This window comes from Corvus moneduloides, chromosome 19, assembly GCF_009650955.1.
Source record: "Corvus moneduloides isolate bCorMon1 chromosome 19, bCorMon1.pri, whole genome shotgun sequence".
Taxonomy (NCBI): Eukaryota; Metazoa; Chordata; class Aves; order Passeriformes; family Corvidae; genus Corvus; species Corvus moneduloides.
The window spans coordinates 6,903,454-6,921,445 of record NC_045494.1 but is presented as its reverse complement, the minus strand read 5'-3'; the positions used below and the strand labels follow the sequence as shown (position 1 = coordinate 6,921,445).

Below are 17,992 nucleotides of genomic sequence, written 5' to 3'. Positions count from 1 at the left end.
CACAGTCAGCACCCAGACACGAGACTCTGCCAAACCTCTTCTGCCCCTCACACGAACCAGACTAAAACTTCATTTACCATCCATGTCTGACTGAGAACAATTTCATCCTAGACTAAAAACTTTCTCCTCAAAGATTTATTAGGCCTGCACAATTGTCCTCAAAGAGGTTGTTTTGACAAGCACTTGCTTCCAAACAAGAAGATCTTGCCAAAGAGAAGTGTCAGTGGCGTGACTCAGGTTCCATCAATGGTAAAGAGGTGGCCGAGTCTCTGCCAAGACTCACCTATCCATCTCATGAGGGACGTCATGATTTGAAGATACTTGGTCTTCTGCACATTGAAGAAGGTGAAAGGACCCAGGAGGAGCGTGAATGCTGCCTGGAAGGACAACAAAATCACACATTAGGTTAAAAAACAGAAATTCTGCCAGCAAGATGAATTTATCAGTAGAACAAAGCTTGCACTGAAAGTTCACTCCAGACATGTCCGTTTGTCATGAAGCTTTCTTTGTTGCTTAATTTTACAGCTAAGTTGGCTGAGACACAGGGGGTCAAGTAAGCTGTTGGGTATCAGAGAACATGCCTCAGGCAGAAGTGGAGCTCAGGATCCTCTTAGCTCTCAGCCGTTTGCTATCACTGCTACAGCACTCCTTTACTGACACATTTCAGTAAAAGCTCTCAGTGTAGCCTTACAGAACATTAAATATTAAACTGTGGCCTCTTTGCCCAAGTACAGGCTCAGTTTAGGTCTGAATAGCAACAGCCCTGACCAGTCTGCTTCCATTAACATTGATAGGGTGGCTTCGGGGTATCCCAGGCTCAACGGCAACGGAGCCAGGTCTGCCTGGAGCTTTTTCCCCCCACGCTTTACGTAGCTTGTGTAAAACACAGAGGTTTTTTTTAATATGTAAAATCAAATAGTGGGAAGCTACAGTGTAACAGTTCAGCTCCAGGAAGCTGAAAACCTGTTCAAAGTCAGGAAAAAAGTCATCAAAGAGATACTCATAAGAAAGAGCTTAATTCAGTGTGGAAAGTAAAGGTTCTTCAATGAAGAACTTCCTCACTGCCCTCCTGGATGTCTATTAAGAGACTGGTGTTTCATAGAATCACAGATTGGTTTGATTGAGATTTGGGATCTCGTTCCAACCCCCTGCCATGGGCAGAGACCTTGCTCTAGACCAAGTTGCTCAAAGCCCTGTCCAACTTGACCTTGAACACTTCCAGGGACGGGGCAAATTAAACTGGGGTACACTGCAGCACCAATCTGCTGCATCTCTTCCAGCTGGGCTGCAAAATACATCCAACAAAGATCCATCCTAGAATCCTGGACTATACAGCTGCCCATGAGAGTTTCTTCTAGCACCTCCTAGAGCACACAAGGCAACCATGCTATCAGCCCATGCCCAGAGGTGACATGTCCTGCGCAGCACTGTCACCTCTGCTTGGGCACTACGCAGCACTCGAGCCTTACTTACCCCAGAGAGAAGAGAAAAGGCTTCACTGCAGGAAGAAACAGACCTTGGCTGCAGTCTGAACATAGACTGAGAGAAGCTACTTGTGACAGGGAGACAAAATGGGTGTTACTGAAGAGAGCCCTGCCTGTCCTCCATGGGACGGCACCAGCTAGTGATACGCTAACATATCCAAACGCTGTAAGCAGGCAGTGCTTAGAAAGCCACAGCATACACAGCAAAGGTTTGTAGAGCATCCCAAAGAGATTTTTAAAGACAAATATTCAACATTAATATTTACACATTGCTCTTTTCCATGACTTCTTAAAGCAGTTCAAGAAAAGGTGTCACCAGAAGTGAAGAACTGGGACTCAAAGGGGCAGGTCTGCTGAGCCTCAAGGTCTCTGTCAACCCCAACAGAGTCAGGACAGAACAGAATCCAAGCTATTTTAAGACTAGCACAACCCCAAGAAACCTTTTTTGAGACAGTTTCAGAATATCTGCAAGGCAAATTGGAAATGCCTCACATCACAAGTATTCTCAGGTGATGAAAGTAAACCCAGAAGGGGAGCAGGGGAGAGAACCCTTGGTTTGACATGTTGCTCGGTAGGGATATATTCTGATCCAGGACCATTGCTTACACCAAGTCTTGCTTTTTCTGCTCAGATTTAAAAAAAGGACAGGAAGCATGCACAGAATTCAGATTTGTGAAGCAGCTGATGGTTGTTGGAGGAAACACCGAAATCACAGAGAACACAAAGCCACAGGCATAACTGGCAAGACTGAGAGCCAAACCAGCTTTAACAGTTATGGGACTTGAGGTTTTAACACAGAAGCAAACCAGCCAGTTACAAGCCTTTTTTTACTCTTCTCCCTCTTGTTCCTTTCTTCTAATTGGCAGCTTAACTCCACTCTCCTGCCCAGTAGGGACTGCCACTCCACCCTAGAGCAGTGCACAAACCCCAACAGACTAAATAAACCTTTGACTAAAATGTGACGTAGGACAAGGGCCCAAACCAAACAAAAGTAGACACCAACTCTCTTACTGAAGAGTATTCTTGGGTTTGTGACTAATCTCTTTCAACCTTCTCTCCCAACACTGCTCAACATAGCCTCCCTTCAAATCAGTTTATAGCTCCTGCATCAGAAAGTGCTGAACACAGAGACACAGCTAAGGATGGTGATAATTAAGGACCAGGTGTCTGCTGCAAATGAGAATGCTCCAGATCCAATTGGCAAAACAGCCCCTCAAACCATAGCAAGGATTGACACAAAATCACCAAGCACCAAAGCAGCTGGGTCTGAAACACAGATTTGCCTCACCCACTGAGGAAAGACGCTATATTAAAGTAGATTTGGGGCTCAGTTGCTGAAAAGCATCACAAAGCATCCTTAGGTGCTGGAAGAACCTGGGTGTCCTTCACCTTTTGCAGTTATTCTCCAGTCTGCAGAGTACCTTAAACAACTAAATCCATTCAGCAAAGTTTTCAACTCTCCTCCTCTCTGGCCTTTACTGTTTAACTCATGGGGAAGAGATACAAGTTGTTGTGCTTGAATGGTTGAATGCCTCCCCCAATCCTTTAGGATGATCAGTGTCTTCTGTTCTTAACAAGATCCTGGTTAATTCTAGTGCAACAGAAATTTATTACCTTTTCCACTTGACACCCATTAGTGATCCAAGGTGGATATCCATGGATCAATACAAACAATGCTAAAGCCTGCAACGAGTTGAGGTTGCCCTGCTCTGCAGGGATTTGTGCCAACCACTTTTAGGAAGGAAAGCTAAAGAACACACTGGACTGCTTGGGAGGAGAAAGGCTAGGCAGAACAGGATGTTAAACAGCCAGATTAACATCATTTTGAAGTGAAGTTGTGTACAGCTTAACAGGATTGAGCACAGGGCAGGAAAAAGGGGCCAGTTTCTCACCAACAGTCAGGATGTGAGGACAAAGACTCAGTCCCTGGATTAGAGCTAATCTCACCATCAACCATCAGAAGAGTCCCAAGGCCAGGAACCCTATTTAAAAACACATCCCCAAAAGGATGAGATCACAGTTCTTAGCAGGAGGATGTCTGCTTCCTCTACCTCGCTGTGCCAGACACCTCAATGCTCTTCTGACCCATTAAGTTAATTAGTTTTATAACTTCTCCCTAAGGAAAAAATAAGACCAAATAAGCACCTCAGACATATACCCAAACTTTCTACCTGATGTTTTCCAAGCTCAAGTCTCTCCCAGAGGGAAATAATTTACCAAGTGCTTCATTACACACATAATTCAAACAATCTAAAACCTACACAGAAAACTGTATCAGCCCTGTCAGATATCAAATATGCAGAGCCCTGGCACATGAAAAAAACCCTCCCAAGTTTTCCAGTTCACCTCTTGAGTCAGTTGAGGTATTTTCTAGGAGTCTATCATTCTCTTCCTAAGCTTCAGCAAATAAACCCACCCAAGGCAGAATGGGCATAGTCTACTTTGAGTAAGATTTTCCTGCTAGTGAAGTGGTTTCTTAACAGAAACAAGCAGGCATAGGGGGCTGGCTTATTGCTAAACTGAAACAAGGTAAAGGAATGCTTCCTTCAGCTGAAGAGAACTGAAACTATTAAATGCTGTCTAAATTCACAGGATGTCAGAGAGAAGCCATTACAGTGCCTTTGCACAGAGCTGGCTATTAAGAGTGATTCCCTCATTTCCCTCCAAGCTCCTCCATTAAACGGGAAAGGCCAGGTAAATCACCAGGCTCATAGTGGAGGGTGTGTGGAACCTACACACAGCAAATAAATGAAAAATTCTTTATTTTTCCTTCCTTTCTCATGCTGAAAAACAGCATGAAAATCCAGCACGCTGATGACTAAAAAGGACAGTGTTTTTGTTGCTTTTACTGACATTCCCAGTCAAAAAATGAGAAACCAGCGAGGGTATAAGAAAGAACAGCAGCTTGTCACCCTGAATTATACTCTTCCCTGCAGGCTAGTAGGAGCCACAAGCAGCATACCAGCTTCCTCAACTGCTGGGAGGGTCTTCAAATCCATTCCTCCCACCAAGCCAAGCCACAGCAGTACAGGCACCAAGGTTTGGGATCTTTCCTGAGCTGGCAACTCAGCTGACACCACTTTCCCAGCCTCTGCACCTGTCAGCTCTCAGTATTTCAAAATGAAAAAGCAGGCTGGTCAACTCGAGTCTTCTTGCCACGGGGGAACTAGCTAGGGCTTACCGTTGCCTGGAATATATTTTTATATATATTTATATATTTTTAAAAGTATATTTTATTAAAGCTCTTCTGTTAAAACTTGGTTACATAACCTTGTTTATTGGATTATCTTATAAAAGCAAGAGTAAGATCAAGCGTTAATAGGACATCTGGTTGGTTTTTATCAGCTTAGTTGCAGCCAAGAGGACCACCAAGAGAGCTCTCAACCACTCAGTGATGGCCAGCTAATGCCAGGAGTCTTTCAGACCATACAAACATGCTTTAAGCCAGTCAGAGGGCTGTTTGACCAAACAGGTTCTTTATTGACCTGAAGGGTCCATCTATCACTCTGAACCAGTACAGTTCAATAGCTTTCATCTGCTGCTCAGCATGTGGCTTTTACAGAAGCAGCCAATACAGCTCAGGAAGCACAATTAGCATCCAAAACGTGGCTGATTCATGTATTAGATGCAGTACTTAACAGCATTATGGCTAGTGCCTGCATACATTTGCAAGAGGACCATCTGAAAAACCAGCCTCATTCATAACTGTCATCAGAACTTGATTGTTTTCATGCTACACAAACTCATCTGTAAGAATTACATCTATCTTTGGTGCTTGCCAAGTAGTGAATTAAAACCAGTAGCAATTGCTTCTTATTGATTCAGAGCCTTGAAACTTTCAGAAAGATTGGGTGGAAGCAGGGTAGGTACCTGAGCAAAGTGAGACCATGATTGTTAAATGCAGCAAATGTGCCAAGAGCAGCGCAAAAAGTTCAAGAGCTTTTGAATAAAATAATTTGTGCAGCACAGGGCTATCATACCAATGAGAAGTTACTAAGTTTCAGAAAACAGAGCAATGATCCCTCAGTTTTAATGTGAAGATGGAGAAGAGGTGTTGTAGTGCTCACTCCTTAGATATCCATCTCCATTTGGGCCCCCAGCCACCCTGCCTTTTCCTTTTCCTCATCCCAGCCTTTCACACCCTCATTCAAAACCAGAACCTACCCCAAACCATTTAATTATTTGGAGTTCTTGCTTCCTTTTGATAGAAGTGACAACATCTCAGACAAACTTCACCTTAGGATGGTATCAACTCCATTTCTGCAGATATTGATGTTTAAATTTCACAGCTGTTGAGCAATGGTACCTCTGCCCCAGAAGACAGCACAGCAAATAACCCTGCCCTAAAGAGGGGTAAGAGAAGATCTCATTAAAAAAGTCACTGCTATAATAAAACGGATCACTCTCCTTGGTAGACTTTGATACTTTTGCAGGAGAGCCAAAGGTTGAATGCTTGATACTGGACTGTGGGTACACAACGTTTCCACAGCAAAGCCTGACACCAACAAGAAGACACAGGCTCGACTGGACAAGCACTTGCCAAAGGAAGCTTTGCTTGATTCTGTGCTCAGATGCAAGGAAAGTCTCCTTGAGCATGGCAGGAAAAAGCAGACATTTCTTACATGCTGCCAAAAGTGCAACTCTGACACTCACTCTGCTTCTGCAAGACGTCCCTGAGCTCAGAGCTATTTCACAACCCAGATGAGCACTGGAAGGGACAGATGAAACAATCCAACAAAACCAGACTGCGCAAGTACAGAGAGCAAAGAAGATGTCAGGGAACTGGGATACTCTGTTCCCACCTCAGGTGCTTTCCACTAGAGTGTGTCACATGTAGGGAAAAAAACAGGTCCAAAAAGCAAAGCTGGATTTATTGGCATGGGTACAGGTCAGAGGTTTTATTCCTGGTTGGAAGGCTGAACCAGACCTATCATCTTCAGTAATTCCTTAGGAACTGGTGTTCTATTCACATCCTCAGGGAATTTTTAGGGCTGACTTGGAGAGAAATATTAAAGGCACGGTGCTTTCCCCACTCTTGTTTGGGACTCCTAGATAAAGAAAACAGCTTCATGGCATTTCAGACCTACCTGCAGCTCCCCCAGCACACACCTACAGCCTCTGCAAGCTCTTCTGCACCCATTTCAAGTTGTAGCTACTGCAGTGCTACCCCATGGTGGGCTCCAGTTACTCCTGCCTGGGCCTCAGGGCTTTTCAGCTGAAACATCTTAAGGGAAAAGGGTCTTGAGCGTGGTGTCCCCTCTGCCGTCTCTCATCCCCTTCACTAGGGTGACAAGGCCATGTTTCTGTCCTACATGAGCTCATATCTCAAGCTACAGAGCCAGATGGCCTATCAGCAAGGGCAGCAATCCAAGCTTTCCTTGGTAAAGCTTTACCCCTTGCAGTGGACAGTACAAATATAAATACATGGAAAGAGTCTGATTGTTCAGGAAGGAGCTTTTTACAGAGCTGAAAAAAAAAAAAAAAAAGCTGAAAATCCACAGCCTCTCAAGGCTGGAGGCAGGGCTGCAGCAGGGGCCGTGCTGATAGGCAGCAAGTTATCAGCAGACAAGCTGTTATGAAGCTCAAAGTTGGTTGAAAAGAGATAAACCAGCCACAGAACAAGGATTGCTCAAAGAAGTTGAGAGGCAAGAGGGATTTTAACCTCCAGATCCCCTGTGGAGTCAGGAAGTCACAATGGAGGGAGGATGCAGCCACCAGACATCCCACAAGGAATATTTATAGCTGAAGAAACAAGGGCAGTTATGCTTTGGGTACAGCAGGCAGCTGCCACAGCAGCTCTGGTAACTAACGTGCTGGTCTCGGGACACCTGGCAGAGCTTTATAATCATAACTCACACCAGGCATATTCCTGGCACTGAGGAGCCCTCACCCACCTTTTTCCCCAGTTCCTTCAGGCAGAGAGCAGGTATCCTCCAGGAATTAAGACCTCTGCTGCTGCCAGGCTGGTTTGTGCCAGCGAAGCAAAGTGGCCTTTCACCCACAGTACCCTTTAAGCTGGATGCTGCCTCCCACAGTTCCTGTGCCACAGCGATCCCAAGGCCTCTTCCAAAATGGAAGACTTTCTGCAAGGGATGAAAAGAAGTGCTTGTATCCCCAGAGATACCAACTTCAGTGGATCTGAATACTATCTAGAGATTTTCAAAGGCTCTAGCCCAGAACAAGCATTTGATTCTAACTGCCCACCCAGCAAAAAGGTGTAGTCACCCCAGCTCTTTACAAGCTCTGATCTTGCTGGGCATCCAACACACCAAAAACCAGCTGTGAACTGGGCAGCCTCCACATGCAGCTCTGGGAGGCCAAGGCAGAAGCAGCACAAGGACAGCAAGGCAGTACTTGAGGGTGCTGCTCTCCTCTCCCTGTCCTTACTCAGGGCCACAGTCTGTTTCTGGAACTGGCCAATCTCTGAGCATCGGGAACATTCCACTTTGGAAAGAATACCCAGAAATACCAGTTCTTTCTCCACTTAAATTGAAGGAATTCAGGCACAAAGTGTTCTCAGAAAGTCATTAGGTGCAAGGATTCTGTCCCTGGCATACCTGGGGTGTGCAGGATCACAGCCAGCGGCAAGCTTACGCTCTCTGGGGTAAATACACTTCCATTATCATTTTTCACAACAAGAGAGAGATAGAGGCCAGCAATAACCCCGAGGTGACTGGCATCTAATTTTTCATCATTGGAGTATTTATGGCACAGCCGTTTGCAGCGTCTTGTAATCACTTTACCGCCTCCTTGACCCCTGGCTCCCCCTTATTCTGCATCTCCTAATTGCATCTGAACAAGCAGGAGGGAAGCAGCAAAGTGGATAGATGCAGGAGAGCTGAATGCTTGGGTTGTGATACTTGGAAGGACAGCAGAGAAGGTGCAGAGCCAAGTTTGGCTGTACCCCCCACCACCAGCTTGCTCTGATCTCCCACAGCGTATGAAAGTGGAGCTTTCCTCCTTCCTGACACTGGGTGACCTTGAGGAGTTGCTCTCTGCCTCCCCAATTCATTAGCGTGGTACGAGAGATTAATGAGTTTCCCCCAAGAAAGTGTGAGGGCATCATCTTTATACACAGATACTGCCCCAAATTCCTGCATATTTGTTGCCTCTCCTGGCAGGGCATTGGCAACTACAACAGCATTTGTATTGACTACAAAAGCCCCGGGGTTAGACAGCACAAAGCAAGGGAGACGTGGACCAGCATGACACGGATGCACAGAGGGCCCTGCAAACATGTCAAGCTACAAGCTGCCAGGGTTAGGAGGTACTTGGGTTCAGCAAGGATGAATGTTCCTGAAGGCCACTAACCCCTTGTCTGCCACAACACCAACAGTGCTTCCACCACTAAGCTGTTAGTTTTCCTCTTTACTTTTTTCCCCTACAAACTTCTCAGTTGAGTTTCACAGGATTCTCCAGCTGCCTGGAGGATGCAGCTTCAGGGGCAGCATCACCCTGCTCACTGTGTCATGCAGGAGTTGCCTGAAGGGAAGGAAAGTCCCTCACTTTGTAACTACTTAGCACAAAAGAAGAGATTAAGCCTTGTTGCCCGGGGCTAGTGGGGTGTCTGTTCACTTCCAGCCTTCTTCCCTGTAGGTGCACACCAAACTGGTGCAACAGGCTTGGGAGATCAGCTCTGCCCCAGAGCATTATACTGCCTTCAACTTAAAAGATAAATCCCAGCTGCATTATTTGTATTTATAGTCCTGCTTACAGAGGCATGAGCTACGTGTGGGATTTGCTGATGTAGTCCAAAAATCCACATTTTTGGACAAGAGCGCCAGTGATCTCACTCAGTCATACAGCGCTATTTAGGATGACGTTAAGTTGCAGACTTATTTAGGAGTAAAAAGAGATATGGGTCTGTCCAGAGCTTTCCTCCACAGCTTCTGATAACGTTCAGAGCAGCAGAACTGCACAGTTCTGCAGCCCTGGTGCTTTCTACCTGTATATTAAGGAATCAATGGTAATTTCAGGGGATGAGAGATCAAGACTGCTGTCTTACTCGATGAAAATGCTGATGTGAATCAAGCAGGCAGCAAGGTCAGACCTCTGTTTAAAAACAAAGCTGGTGCTAAAGCACCAAACAAAATACTGGAAAATATGCTGTTAAGAAAAAGGCTTATATTGCATTTCCCAGGGGTCTGTTTAGCTGACTTAACAGGTCTTCTCCAACTCTGGCTCCTAGGATGCTGTCCAAAAAGTAACACTGCACAGGGGAAATGTATTTATTACTTATTTTCTACAAATGTTCTGAAAACCAAAGATTTGTGGCTCTGCTGGAACAGCCTAGTCCAAGAAAGGAATTTTAAAGGGCCCTTTTTAAACGTTTACCACTCGGTGTGGGCAGAGGCTGATCACATATATTGGTTCTGACACCTGCCCTATTCAGGAGAGATTGGTCTCCAGTATCAGGAGAGAACAGTGTCAGCTTTGGTGCCTTGCTGCCCAAGTGAGCTGACTCCAAAAGACAGCTTTATTCAGGGAAAGCAACAGCATGGCCTCTCAGCCTTGGCAGGGTGGCTGTGCTGGGCAGCAGGGCTGTGGTTTGAGCCCAGCATCACCTCTGGTGAGCTCCCAGCTGCAGGATGTGCAGAAAAGCAAACAGAGATCTATCTAGAGCCACTGCTTCATCCAGTTTGTTTAGCTGGTTAGCTTCCAAGGTTCATGCTCACCATCCAACACCAAGTAAGTTAAACCAAGCACTAAAGTGTGCAGGACAGTCCTCCTTGGGGAAGCCAAGAGTGTCTGAGCTCACTGATGGCCTCTGCCCATTGCATCAGCCACCTTGCTTCTCTGAAGGCCTGGTAGCACCTACAGCACACCTGGCCATGCCTTCAAGCAGCACCACCACACCCTTCCGTTCCAGACAGCCCTTGCCAGCCTGCTGGAGGAGCCAGAGAGGCAGGACTGGTCCTTTGGAAAAGCTCAGCGTCCAAGTGACAAGCACAACCCAAGCTCCACTTAGGAAAAACCCACTTCTCATTGTGAAGTGAACAGACAGCTCTGTACAGAAAACACATTCCAGTCCCCTGCACTATTGATTTTCCAGTGAAAAGAGACAAGCTAATCCATTAATGTTAGTTGCTTCAAAGCATGGTTCTTGCAGTTGCTTCAGTCTGGTCCCAAAGGCTGACTCTCCCACCCAGTGTTTGCCTTCTGGCTGATGTTTCTTTTACTTAAAATGCCATCAGTTAAAAGGAAGCAAGAAAAATCACCCATCAGAAGCTGAGCTCCAGCTCTTAGGTCACTGGTACAACAAGTTCATATTTCACCACACTCATCTGCCTCTCCTCCTGATGGCTCAGGAGGAACCTCTTTTTCACAAGGCCAGTTATTATCTGCAGATCCCTTTGCATAAGGAAACGCAAGGGGTCTGGAAACCTCCAGTAGAGCCAGTTTATCTGTCACAGGCATATGATGAGCAAGCAATTGAAAGGATTTATTGATGAGGCCACAGAAGAATGGACCAGGATGAAGGAGGCAGGATTTATGCCATATTAACAAGGCTGTATGCCAATTTCAACCTATTAGTTGTTCAATAAAAAGAGCTGAGACTTGCCTTCCCATCCCACATCCAGACACCATTTATTTTAGCAGAACTTGGCTCCTATCCCTCTTCAAGCACTTCAGACCAAAGCAACAACTTAACTGACCTTACTTTTTGGAGGCCGAGTAGATGAGAGGCATGAGAAGACTCCAATCAGCCTCTGAGACAGGGCTTTTAGCCAAGCAATGCTGTATGTCAGAGGCACCTGTAACAATTTGCCCTACTGATATTGATAATTAATGCAGTACTAATTCCTCTCGTGGCACAGCAATGCTTCAAAACTCAGGTGGCCTGTACACACAGAAATGGCACAATATTCTGGACTCTTGAAAAGCTTTTCCTTATTTTGAAGTCTTTCAGAACTGCCTTTATGCACAGAAGTAGCAGCTGACTTTTTTGTACATTAGTTTCTATTTCTATATCAGTACCATAATAAACCACATCAAAGCATTTGTGGGAAGGAATATAATGCAATATTTTTGGCAAGAAGGTCTTACCCATGAACAACTTCTTATAGGATATGCAGGGTGACAAGCTAATAGTGCCCCAGTCCTGCTGCATCCTTACTGCAAGCTGAGGTAACCTAGAACACAACAATGCTACAGTTTAAGCAATTTATTTAAATAAGATGATGACTTCACACCATCAGGATAAACTTCCATCAGCTTTCCTTCCTTCTACTGGCTCACTCTGGGAGCCCAGGACAAGTGTCCCAAACCTTTTTGACCGATGTGCTGTGAAATCAGCCCTCCTTGCTCCAGCTCCTGCCACTGAGGCAGCTTCCTTCCCCACCATGGGCTCTCAAGGTCTCTAGACATTGAGACCTGTAAGAATAAATATCCAGGAGACAGCAGCTGTGACCCATTTATTACCGGATATTGCTGCAGGGTACAGCTGAGGAAGGCAGGGCAGAGGAAAAGCACTTGCTGCAAAGGGAACCATGGAGAAAACCCAGGTGCCCTTGGAAGAAGCACTCTGGCTTGCAGCACTGCTCCAGCTCTGTTGCTCCAGCTCCCAGATGGCAACAGACAGTTTAGATCAAGCATAGATGTTCAAGTACTGCCATGAGGGCTCCTCTCATATCAGTGTTGGGAGGCAAAATATAAATCAAAAAACGAAAAATAAAAATCTACAGAGGCCAACAATGGACCAAGAGGCCACAAGAGCATCGTGTACCAAACAAGTTGATAAAACTGCCCCAGTGCTGGTAAATGCATTTGGAAAGATCCGTTTCGACAATAAAAATCTGAGACACCTTTACCCAGAGCAGGGCACAGGCAGAGCCTGGAAGGAGAAATGCCATAGAGGGAAGCAGAGCACATGCAGCAGCAGACACACAAAGCCCAGCACTCCAGGAAGGCAGCCCCGCGCCGAGGCCGACGGGATCCACATCAACACTTATCAGCTCAGCCTTGGCATTTGCTGATGAAGTTCTGCCGGCACTGAGCAATGCTACAATGGTACAATGGTACGTGTGTCCTCAGCCCACCCCCTCACCCCCCTGCACAGCCTCCTGCAGCTGCAGCCCGGCCCCGCTCTGGCCACCGATCAGAGCGTCAGGCCGGGGTGACATTGTCCCTCCTGAAGAGGGACAGTAAGCGCCTGCGAGCCCGCTCACTTTCTTCACTGCACAAGCACGTTTCCAACTGGGATAATCTCCATTAAACCATCTGCGCTCCCATCCTCGCCCGGCCCGCACCCGCTGGGCTGCCTGCGATACTGCAGCATCTGTGAACCGGCACAAGCGGATGCCGCGTCCCTTTCCAATCAGCTAAAAAAACCAACAGAGACTCAGACAGAACAGATGCACCTCGTGGCTTTGACGCGCTACCGAGCCAGGCTACCAGGAGTACCTGTGCCAGTGCCTCTTCTGAAAGGCACACGGCTCCCCTTGAGAATTTAAGCCATTTCCTTTCCATCATGGGAAGACACCATGTCCCAGATTGCCAGAAGAGGAGGGCTGGGAACAGAGTAGAGCTTTCAGCCTCAAGGGCTGCCCTGGTGCAGAACAGAAGCGTTATTTGCCAGGTCATGAACACAGTTTGGATCAGACACTCTGAATGGCTGCTGATCCCCAGGATTTAATCTCTTATTTATCTCGGTATCTGCTTTCTAGAAACAGGGACTATCATGTCTCACTCGTACATGACTTGGACAGAAAGACAAGGAAGTGTTACAATGAAACATCTGAAACTTAAATCTGCTGCCCCTTCCCCACGACCTCCACAGCAGAGCCCTGTGGACCCTACAGAGAGCATGATAAAGCAACTGCACTGAAGTGTGAATTCAGCACTGAGAGAACGTGACCCTGTCCTCCCCATTGCCAGAGACAGCCAAGGGACTTGGGAGTCACTCCAGCTGTTGAGGACATGGCAGGGTGGTGACAGGTCTGAAGCAAAGATAGAAAGCCATCGATCTGCTTTAACTGTGATCACTGCTTTTCTTCAACAAGGTCGCTGGGCTGCCCAACACACACCTTTCTTCCAGCCCGTTTGTCCTGCAGGGTCTTGCCCTCACAGGAGTGGAACAGCACAGCAAGGCTCACCCTTCAAACCTCTCAGGTCTTTTATGATCCCAAAAAGGAGGCAAATATTAGCAGCAAGTGATGGGACAGGAGAAAAAGTCTATTTACATATTTCCTGCCCTTGCCTTCACTTATTTGTTTTGCAAGTCTTTATTTTCCAAAGCAATTTATAAACAAGAAGTGAGACAACCATTTGTTCAGACAAAGGTTAATAGGGGCCTAGCGGTCTCTGAAGACTCTGCAGACATACTTAGGTGTGAAATCTTGGAGCAGCAATAAAGATGCTGCACAGACAAGCAAGTCTCAAGAGAAGAATTTAATCTGTCTAAATATTCTCATTATGTACATAGTTTTCAGCTTCCATTCACAGTAATCAGAGCAGAGACAGCTTCCAGAAGCCTTTTTAGACAATAAGGCGTGAAAAAGGATTTTTACGTCAGTCATTATTCTTCTCTCCATCCCCAGCTTGAAGAGTCAATGTTTGAAATGGTTTTTGTTGAAAAGAAGACACAGTTTTGGGAGAGAAAAAGTTGACAGGAGGAAGGCAGCACGGGTCTTTGGCAGACTGGTGGGACTTGGCACAAGGCAGCTCCCATTGGCACCATTTGTCCAGAAAACCTCAAATAGATCATTCTCCTGGTAGTCCAAAATAGGTTTTCTGTAGGGTCATGCACAGAGTATGAAATACAATACTACTTCCAGAGAACTGCTTCATTGGAACTGGCAAGAAGTTTCAGCTACATCCACCCATCTTACTCCTAAAAGTCACTTAAACCTAAATACAGTACTAAGATAAGGTAGGAAAACTAGAGGCAGGCATCTCGGACAAATGGGCTGATCCAAAAACTCAGCTGCTTTCTTTTGGGATCACAGTGTCCATCTGTCCCCTTGCCACAGGGGAACTTGTCTGCAAAAAGAGACCTTGTTTGTCCACTGAAACGTGGAACCTGAATTATTCCATCAGGCAAGAATTCAAAATAGAAAGTTAAGAAAACAGAATAGTTCTCTATGGGTATGATCCCCTGGGACCAAGAGAAGCTGTGCTTTTGATGCATCTCACCCCTCCTCACTTTCATATTGCGTTTTCCCCTTCAGACAGGCAGGTTTCAGCTTTTCTGGCATGTTCAAAACTCTATTTCTATACACAAGAAGCTTGGACAAAATGTGTAGAGATAATTACAGTGGTTTACTACTGAATTGTTTGCTTGAAGTCAAGTGACTTCCTTCCCCTGCCCTCCCATCCCCCAGTTTCTCTCAGAAAGTTTAAGAACTCAACTGGTCACTGGTTGTCCACACTGCAAACAGGACAGTGGGGAAAATATTAACCAGGACAGCAGGGGAAAAATATTAGCCAGCACAGCCACTTCAGAGGCAGCCCAAACTCAGAGCCAGGGTCAGTACTGTGGTCTGAGTGTTTTATAAATTATTACATCTCTTATCCCTCTCTAAGGAGGTCACCATCCTCTCTGCTTTCTGGAGAATGAAACCACACAGGTCAAGCAGGGAGTGGGACCAGAAGAGCTGAAGGCAGAACAAGTCCCAGTTTACTCCCATCCTCACCCAGTAATAAGCATTAGAGACCTTAACAGAAAAGCACGACTTGGAGATAATGCTGACACCCAGCAGCCTCCTGAAAACAGTGATTGTGACCCCACCAGTAACCCAGTATAGGCTGGTCTGCTCTCCCACAAACAATCCCACCCTCCATCTAAGGGGGCACAGAGAACAACATTGAAGCCTCATCCCAGTAACTGAGCAGGAAAGGATTAACCACTAGCAAAGACTTTGCAGATATTTATTTTCCAAATCCACAAGACAAGCAGAGAGAAAAGCTCCTCTGAGAGTTATGTACACAGACTGCAAGTCTAATGCTTACAGAGTCTTAATTTTTTTAATTTTGCAAGACGTAACAACAATTATCTTCATGAATTATAGACATAATATCCGAAAGTTGCAGGCAGTAATTAATGCATGTCTGCTTTTTCTGACTAGCTCCTTCTGCTGGGTCAGGGAGAGTTATTGAAATTCAGGAAGGAAATCTTCAATCTTCTAGAAGTTTTAAAGAAGCAGACCAAGACAGAATTTAATAAAGCAATAATATTTCTCTTAAATAATTAACTAGACTTTGACATTCACTAATATTTCTGAGGCCTATCTCTTACTTTTGCAATAACACTGGATGTGATCCACTGCATGTCCAAAATGTACTAACTCCAAAATTACCTCTGGATTTCTCTGCACACACGCAGCCACCCTCATTCCTTTTACTTAAAATTCTCACTGAGACCCTTAACAGAAGCCACACTATGCAGCACTGGCATCCTTCCCTCCTCCCATTTTGCCCTACCGACATCTGTCTCCAAATACAAGCACTCAGCGCTCCCCAAGCTCTAGAGAAGCCATGTTCATCATCCTTTGGGAAGAACCCTGGGTTCAGAGCAGAACCCCAGCACAGCATTAGATGCAATAGACAATCCTGAACTAGACAAAGCTATTACTAAGGCAGTGAGTTGCACTGGATGTTGTCTAAGCTGGTTGTTTCCATCATCTTTCAAGTAGCAGATTCTCCTGCAGCATTAACAATTTTATTCACATAAAGGATGGACTCAATGATCCTTGCGGGTCCCTTCCAACTCTGGCTATTTTATATTCTAAAGCACTCAAGTGAGTTTAATAGACTTCAGTATCTTGACAACAATTACCCCCAAGTGAATATTACTTAGCCAGCCACTGAAAAACCCAGTGAAGAAAAACCCAGCCTTTGGCAAAAACATCTCACCTGCTTAAGCAATATAAAACTACACACCAAGATGGACAGAACTCAAACTCAAAACCATAAGGATCATTCTGATGCCCAACAAGTTCAAACACAGACATGTCCCCAAGAATAGGGAGGGGGTATTTGGCCAAAAAAGTCAGACTGAACCAAAAGTTTCATACTCTGTTGTTCACTTGAACTACATTATTTCTATGAGAAATAAAAATCCCTATGCACTACAAGCAGAGTTTAAATGGCAACAATAGTCATCCCAATTCAAGAAGCTCACCAGATACAGCCTGTAAGCATCAATCCTTCGAATTGGCCCCCAGCACTTGTCCGTGTCGTTGTACTTTGTGCCATCTCCAACACTGCAAGAATGGTTGCCAGTGACACTGCTGGGAAAGGAGGGAGAAACAAAAGACAGTAATTAACTCCTAGCAGATGTCTTCCCCTCTCCTGCATTCAAGAAAGAAGAATGAGCAGAGGCCAATCCTCCTCTCTGTCCCTGATTACACTCACTTTCTTACATTTTCTGGACGGTGTAACACAGCAAGTCACTGAGCACCAGAGGTTTGAAGGCAAATTCTTGAATTGCCTGCAGTTATTTGCAAGTTTGATCATTTGATCATCAAGCTGGTGAGCTCAAGTCTTTTATGGTTCACTGAGGTTTTCCGTTTTCGAGATACAAGTCCAAATCCAGCTCAGATTTGATCAAACCAATCTTTTTCATTATCTGTTTCTTTGAGAAAGGCACCACTCCCAGTCCAGAGCTAAGTCCATGTACCATCATCACTCACTGGCCTCAGGCTTAGTAAGCATTACACCTCCCAGCTCTTACCCAAAGAGACAGAGAAGGGAACACATTGCAGAGTATTGCAATCAAACTGTGGAGCAACAAGTCCCATGTCTGCAAGTGCTGAAGCTGGAAATACTTCACATCTGAGGACTTGTCTGGAATCAGGTCAGCTACTTTGCAGGCAGGCAGCAAGCACTCAGGTGGGGAATACAAAACAATTTCACCTCCCACCCACAAGAGATGAGCTGTCCTTGAGTTATTTCTCCATCCCATGTTTTGGAAAGTACAGCTGATCCTAGTCAGACTTATCACCCCATCAAACCCTAAGCCTGCCCTGTCCCCTGGCAGCACACAGCCCCTCAGCAGTAAGCACACTTACCAGGTCACCTGCATGAGAGAGACTGGCACCGCTGCTGCATAGATTGCCAGATCTCCATAGAGGTAGATAATTATGCAGAAATAGAAGAGGTTGACACCCACTGCAGAAAAAGAAAATATTGTCCAGATTCAGCAGAGTACACGGAGACTCTTGTACTCTGCGCTTCAAATATACAAAATTTTTAAGGTCTTAAATCACCATTTGTCTCCATAGTTTCTACAGCAAACTCTACCCAAGCTCAGGGAACTTAACCATGGAACAGGAACCGATGAGGCATGAGGGGTCTCAGAGCTCCACTATGCCTCCTTCAATAGCTGGCACTGTCACTAAACCCTCTAGTTCAAGCCCATCCTGCAGTCAAGACCAACAGGTCTCACATAAGTCACTGGCCAGATGAAGCTGTCAGCTCGGAACAGCCACAGGCAAACATCCAGGTGATGCTCTCAGACTCAGTGTGAGCACAGCCTGACAAAGTGAAATGTAGAGAGAATGTTTTTA

At 45.6% G+C, this 17,992-nt stretch overlaps 1 protein-coding gene across 3 annotated transcripts in view; it reads right to left on the bottom strand.

The window, feature by feature from the left end:
• The window catches only part of TMEM104 (transmembrane protein 104), a 43,869-nt gene that overhangs the window by 15,070 nt on the left and 10,807 nt on the right, over positions 1-17,992 (bottom strand). For 2 of the 3 annotated variants that reach the window (XM_032129054.1, XM_032129055.1), the window contains exons 7-9: positions 17,495-17,594; positions 16,606-16,714; positions 284-377 (exon numbers count right to left, since the gene is read on the bottom strand). In XM_032129054.1, coding sequence (XP_031984945.1) covers positions 284-377; positions 16,606-16,714; positions 17,495-17,594 — 303 coding nt within the window. The remainder of the gene's footprint in view (positions 1-283; positions 378-16,605; positions 16,715-17,494; positions 17,595-17,992) is intronic. The other variant, XM_032129056.1, reaches the window with a different exon arrangement.